This window comes from Microtus ochrogaster, unplaced genomic scaffold, assembly GCF_000317375.1.
Source record: "Microtus ochrogaster isolate Prairie Vole_2 unplaced genomic scaffold, MicOch1.0 UNK8, whole genome shotgun sequence".
In the NCBI taxonomy this organism is placed as follows: Eukaryota; Metazoa; Chordata; class Mammalia; order Rodentia; family Cricetidae; genus Microtus; species Microtus ochrogaster.
This window is the reverse complement of record NW_004949106.1, coordinates 2,535,528-2,542,775: the sequence shown is the minus strand read 5'-3', so window position 1 is coordinate 2,542,775 and position 7,248 is coordinate 2,535,528. Positions and strand designations below refer to the sequence as shown.

The following is a 7,248-nucleotide window of genomic DNA, read 5'->3' as shown; positions in this document are numbered from 1 at the left end:
TGTGTGTGTCTCCGTATTTTAACCTCCAGCCCCCTTGTCCGAAGGTCAGTAACTGGGTGCCAGGGCACAGAGCGCAGACACGGGAGCGGGGTGCGGCAGTTGGTGGTGCATGCCTTTAATCCTGGCACTCCGGAAGCAGAGGCAGGCGGATCTTTGACGTCGAGGCCAACCTGGTCTACAAATCAAGAGCCAGGACAGGCCCCAAAGCTACACACAGACACACAGAAAGCCTGTCTCGAAAAAAACCAAACAGTTCTTTTTTTTTACTGGGGGGAGGTGTGTGTGCACAGGAATGTAGGTGCCAAGGAGGCCAGAAGTGTTGGATTCGCCCGGAGGTGGAGTTGCAAACAAAAGTAATAATCGATCTTAACTGCTGACCCATCTCCCTGGCCCTCCGCTTTGTCTTGCTGGACTGCTTACAGCAGCATTTGAACTGCTGCTTCTTGCCCTCAACTTTCTCCTCCCCGTCATAACCAAGCAGTTTAAGGAAAATAAAGTGCTTGGTTTTGTGTTGGTTTTTGGTTTTTTGAGACAGAGCTTCTCTGTGGCTCTGGGGCTTGCTATACAAACGCAGCTTCCACCCCACCCCACGGCTCTTTCTTCTGAAACTGCACAGTGGGTAGTGGGTCACCCCACTACTCTTGCCTGCTCATGGGAAGAATGGGACATCCCCAAAGGGGAAGGAATAACATTCCACAGTATGGGATTACCACATGACAGAGCTACAGGCCATACCCTTTGACCCGTTCCTTGGATTAAGAAGCCCTTGAGTCACGTCTCTTGGTTTTCAAGGGAAAACAGAGAATCCATGGCACAAGAGGTTCGTAAGTGACGCGTGGAGCAGGCGGCTCACCTGTGGGGTTCGGGAGGAGCTGGGGCTGCTAGAGGCGGAGGAGACCATGCTCACATTGGGGTTCATGCTCCGTTCCCTCTCATCCTGGTAAATGCGATCACGCTCCACTTCGGGCAAGTTGAGGAAGTTCTGCATGGCCCTCAGGTTTACGAGCAGAGACTGGGAGGCAGTCCTGGGGTCTTCCTCCTTACGCAGAATCTCTGACAGTAATCCCTGGTGGAGGGGAGGAGAGAAACAGGCAAAGTCACATCTGCAGGTTCACGGGTGTGGTTCCCGTCTCCCGCCCTACCGCCCCTCTATCTGTTTGGCATGAGAGGATGCCGGGAGCATGCCTAATTCCTGCAGGCTCGCAAGGGATCTGTGGGGATGTGCTCCCCTTCCGGGGCTGTGCCTTATTTAGGACTTCTATTCTGCCACCTCATCATCCCCGCGATAATCCCAAACGAGGCAACGCCAGCTAGCAAAGGTAGGCGCTCCGGAGGAAATGTAGGGCTGCAATTAGCGCCAGGTGCCTCCTGCAAGTATTTCAGGAGCTGTAAGAACTCTCTCTGCTTGAAACTGGGAACTCTTGGCAGTCCTGCTTTGCTCTACAAATCTGCCAAGTTTGGTAAATTTAGTTCCGACATTTAAACAGCATGGGAGATTTACATCGATTTAAAAAAAAAAAATAAAAGTTTGGCTGAATTTATGTATGACTGGCCACTGGTTTCAATAGAGATTTCCTATGGCAAGGGGGAAAAAAACAGAAAAAGGAAAATAGAAAAATAGAAAGCAAATGGCTGTAATATGTCAGCTCTGATAATTTTGCACAGTTATGCTTGTGCAGGTAACATGAGGCACCCCAGAGTTTTGTGAGGTAGCTTCTTGGGGAAGCTCTAATCTTACAGTTAAAGTGATGGAAATGTGGTCACATTAGCTAGGGACCTGAACATGCTCTAACTGCAGCGTGGATAGGCTCCAGCACTTTCTCAATGTGCAACTCAACCAAATAGGGGAGCTCCGAGTGCAGTGTTTCTGTGGACACAATTGCCAAAGATTTTGCCGATACTCTAATAACACAGCATGGCCTAAGAGGGCAGCGAGAGACAAGGGAGGGCCATTATGACCCCATACACTTGTGGATTAACTCACAGAGACATCACTACATATTCTCAGCTGACACCCTTTTGCAAGGCACTATGAGACCACGGTTTAGGATTGCCCCCCCCCCCCGGGAAGAGCTAAGACACTAAGCCTGTAGCTTTGAATAGATGGGGCAACCCCAAGTCACAAAGAGTTACTTCTACGAACTGCAGCAAAGCCCTGCAAGTGCCAATGATGTTTGCTCTGAAGGAAATCGATAGAGATGCGAGAGACACAGCTCACAATACAAAAACAGCGGTGGATGGGAGGGGAAGAAATATTCTCTGGCTGGTCAGAAATCTGCAGGGTACAGTGGGCATTTTCATATAAACCTGTGTACTGTAATGTAGTATAGCCCATGTCACTTATAGGAAGGCACATCACATGGTTACCAACATTTCAAGGAAGCACAATCATCATTCGAAATAGCACATAAGGGCTGGCAAGATGCCTGATGACCTCGGTTCAATTCCTGGGGCTTCCATGATAGGAGGCGGGAACTACAAGCTCTCCTCTGACCCCCACATACGCACACACGTGCACACATACACACATACATAAACCTAATCATTTTTGACCCACATTAATCAGCTATACCACAAGGAACCTATGCTAGCCCTAGACTTGGAGGTCACCCTTACTTTGGTTAAAGGAATCCTAAAACTTGGAAGAAGTACATATGGAAACACAACACACAATGTCGTCTGTTTGAGGTCAGCATGTAAACAAGGATAAAACATGCCACGCCACGCGAGTGTGTATGTGTGGCTGTGTGCGGCCTGGTATGTGGGCACACACACATGTGCTCAAGGAGTGAGGTAGGTGGTGTGTGTGTCTAAAAATCCCCCACTGCTACAGTGATGGGAAGGGAATCCAGATCTCGTGGCATGCCTCGAGAAGACAAGCGAGGTGCCCGTCTTCCAGGAAAGCGTGACGCAGCCCGGGAATCCATTCCCTTTCTGGAACTAAGAGTCGGTTGTGCCTCGGGTTGCCCTACTTCCCATTTTAAATGAGCAACCTGAAATATATTCATAATGGATTTGCTTCAAAGATTTTCTGTTTTACAAGAATCTCTAAATTAATATGAGAAAAGGAAGTGGATTTTGAAATTGCTTCCAGGTTCCAAAGTCGATACAGCACTCAGATATTTTCTGAGCTTTCCTTCATGATGAGTCACGCACAGAAAGAAGGAGTGGCTTTTCTCCCACCCGCCCCGCGCCTGTCCTCCCCCATTCTCCTCTCCTCTCTATCTCCAGCCTACCTTCGGTATTATAATAAAAGTGTTTTCGGGTCATCATGGAGATATCCGCTATGATTATAATTCAAAATAACTCAAAGGCAGAGATTAACTTATTCTTCCTCCATGAAGCTATTTCCATGAGTCACACAGTGTATTACAGCAAAGGCTTCTTACATTTGAAAGTGCTATCAAAAACCCTATTCTTGAGCGCCATAACCAAAAACTATGTTTATAAGTCCCCCAACAACTAAAAAAAAAGTCATTAAAAAGTAGGGAGTGTTTTTTGTTAGTTTCTTGCAGAGGATCCTTCGTTTGCATCTGTCATATGTCACACAAATTCACCCATCTCTCGGAGAGCACATACAGAGTACCCTGAAGGATGGCTGCTACTCAGTATCCCTGCCCGAGTCAAAGGCTCACAGCCTTTGGGTCTTAAGTGCATGGTGGCTTACAGGCTTCTACTGAGTCATTCACCTGAATGCAGACACAGTCTCAAATACACAGGCTTGGCCAGGGCCACCTTCCCTTCCTGTGTGGCCCCCAGCAAGTTACAGCATTGTGCCAACTTCTCACCGGCGCGGCAGTGGTCCCAAAGGACATTCTTTTCTCCCAGGACAGGGCAGTCTCAATTGAAAGTGACTAACTGGAGCACACAAGACCTTTGATATTTGGTTCTGACTTTTTTTTACACTGGTTATTTGCTCACCTTTAACTATTATAAGCTAAAGTTTTTAAAAGTGTTGTCTAAATTCTGTAGGCACACGTGTGCAAATACGTTAGCTTAAAATACACACATACACATACACACACATACACACACATATACACACTCAACATACACACATACACAAATATACACACACATACAGACATACACACACAAACATACACACACATACACACAAAATCCATAGCCTAACTCCCACATCCACACAAACCAACCCCACCGCCCGCTAATTATCAAGATGAATAAATGTTTATCATATTGACTTTGTCTTGAATGGAACACAAATTAATAATTTATCTCACATAAATATTTCTAAGGCCTCTCCTACTATGTCATCTGGCATTCTAATTATCAAGCAGCCAAGCAGGAGGCGTCACATGGACACTGCCATTATGCAGCTCGAGGTATAGAAAATGTGCTGTGACACCTGGGCTCTGGAAGGGGAAAAAAAAGATGCACTCCTATCAACAGGATGGTCGTGAAAGGAAATTAATAAATTAACCAGGATATTGCTTATTAAAGTTTCATATCAGTAATTATATTAAAACATACTGCCACTGTTGAGTAAAAGGGCCATTAGATATTTGCCTCATTGTGGGCAATAGAACCTTCTCCATGGAGACACACAGTTTCCTCGGTGGTATCAGACTACTTTAAGCTAGACAAAAAAGAAACATTGTTGCTGAAGAAACATTGTTGCCTGAAGAAACATTGTTGCCTGAAGAAACATTGTTGCCCAAAGAAACATTGTTGCCCGAAGAAACATTGTTGCCCAAAGAAACATTGTTGCCTACCAGGGTGCAGACACAGGCTAATACAGAGTACCCATGCCTGTCACATGAGTTCTTGGGTTCCAAATCACCAGAATAAAGAAATTTAGGCAAAGAGCGCCTCAGAGGGTGTTTGGGGGAGTTTACAAGAGTTTCAGGCCATCGCCAGCTCCAGGAGAATAGACAGGTCTGGGAAGGAGCTCAGTAAAATCAAAATAATTCAAAGTACAAAACAACAATTGTATCACACAGTCTGGCTCGCCTGGTAATACAGGCTGTCGTCAAAGATAAAAGGAAGAAATTGAGGTGATTTTTAAAGTATAAGAAATTTGTGGCCGGGAGGTGGTGGCACACACCTTTAATCCCAGCACTGGGGAGGCAGAGGCAGGCAGATCTTTGTGAGTTCGAGGCCAGCCTGGTCTACAAGACTACAAGAGCTAGTTCCAGGACAGGCTCCAAAGCTACAGAGAAACCCTGTCTCAAAAAACCAAAAAAAAAAGAAAGAAAGAAAAAAATTTGTGATCTTATGTTGTCTGTGGTAAAACAGCATTTCTCAGTAACACCGAGAATGAATTCTACTTTCTGTCGCTGTTTCAACACCTAACCAACTGATACAGCTTTTGCTTATGTGTGCAGGCACCTGCTCGGGTAGGCCCTCAACCCTGTGACACAACACGCACCTGCATGGACTAGGTTTCAGGACTGTCCCGACCCCCATAGGGCAAGTGGAGGGGCTGGCTATGGGAGGATTCAGGCATCCTGCTTTCCTGGCCCCTGTCACCTGACATCTGTAGTCGCGCTCTCTCTCCCACCTGGCGATTTTTAAAGTCACAAAAGGCTGGATCTGAACAGATCGGCCTAACATGTAGTTTGCAAGTTTTTGACACTTTCTATAGTTGGGCTACACTGGTCGTAGGAACCATAAGCCAGATATCTCCACTCGGCTGCCTAGGAAACTCCCAAGCCCAGTGCGCCTGCCGCAAAGAACAGCAGCTCCATTAATTCCTTTCTCAGTGATGACTTGGTGAAAAGCCCAGGGGGAGGCAAAAAGAATGAACAGAGAGAGAACTTGCTTGCAAGGAGTTTTGTACACGGTGGCAGGAAGGGTTTATAGGAGCACACCGCACACCGGAAAAGACGCTGGCTGGGTGTGCTGCTGCAGGCATGTCCACCAGTGGTCCCAGCAGAGGCGGGAGGATCATGAGGTCAGAGCAGTGCCTGGGTCATACAGGGAGACCCATCCTAAGTAGGAACACAGAAGAAAGATGGGGAAGGGAGAGAAGGGGAAGAGAGCAGGGGAGAGGAAAGGAAAGAGGAGAGGAGGACACGGGGGGGGGGGGAGAGTGGAGAAATAAGGGAAAAGGGGGAGGGGGAAAACGTCATAAATTCAAAACACAGCAAGCACCATCTTGGTTCAAAATCAGGAGAAGATTCGCCGGCTGTGGGGCTGGAGGGGGATGGCTTTGGTGGAGGGGGTGAAATTGGATCTAGCTGAAGCTTCAAAGGAAAGTAGCACCTGCGTGGAACCATAATGGTACAGCCAGGAAAGGGAAGGTCTGCGAAAACCCATCTGAAGAGAAACGAGACCAGGCTTTCTCCAGACAGCCAAGGGGAGTCTGCTCTCTCAAGTGGGGAACAAAGGCACAAGAACAAGAGGCAGGAGACCCTCAGACGTGAAGATGACGACCGTACACATGCGTGAGATCTGGAGGCACACCACGCCACAGACATCGCCCCCAAATGAAGCGATATTAGATAATCTGCTCAGCCTTTCTGTCACCTGCAACAAATTAGGCTTTCAATATGCAAAACATCTTCCTTCCAGAAAAACAAATGATCGTGAGGCCTCTTAATTGTAATTTAATGAGGCATAATTTATTTTTTAAAGTGATATACACCAGGTGTGTAGGGGGAGAGCGGAGGGGCCGAAGCCTGGTGTTTTCTCTAAGAGTCAAACTAGCTGGAGGCCATTTCCATTTCTATAAATTACATACATGGCTGCTTGTGGCCGTTGAAACGGGAGACAAAAACAAAAAAACCCAGCCAACTTGCGGTGTTCACCGTGTTATTGCAACAGACAGAGGTAACAATCCCAACAGCAACTCGCTGACCACGTAGCAAAGAGTCTGTAAGCTCTGGGCTCCTATGTGATAAGGGGCAGAGGTGAGGAGGTTGCATCTGCCCTTCACGTGTGCTGCTGAGCCGGGCACCCGCGAGAAACCCTATAGTCCCTGCGTTTTAGGAACATGCAGCCTGGCATATCGTCAGAGAACATCGCGTGTTTTAGTCATTCGCAGACTGAAGCTAGACCAAGGCAGGTGAGTCAACTCCGTGGCGCATTTAATGACAAACCTTTTCAGAGATCAAGTGACGTCGACTTTGGAAACGTACGATTAAAGAAGACATCACGGCGAGACTGAAAATATGTGCATACAAGGGCATCGTCCTTACAACAGAAGATGTCGTGGCCATGTGCATACAAGGGCATCGTCCTTACAACAGAAGATGCCGTGGCCATGTGCATACAAGGGCATCG

At 47.2% G+C, this 7,248-nt stretch overlaps 1 protein-coding gene across 1 annotated transcript in view; it reads right to left on the bottom strand.

Annotated features, from left to right (window-relative positions):
* Satb2 (SATB homeobox 2) overlaps positions 1-7,248 on the bottom strand; it is a 167,984-nt gene that overhangs the window by 53,638 nt on the left and 107,098 nt on the right. Inside the window, exon 8 of the mRNA XM_013353458.2 lies at positions 854-1,066. Within this exon, the coding sequence (XP_013208912.1) occupies positions 854-1,066 (213 nt within the window). The remainder of the gene's footprint in view (positions 1-853; positions 1,067-7,248) is intronic.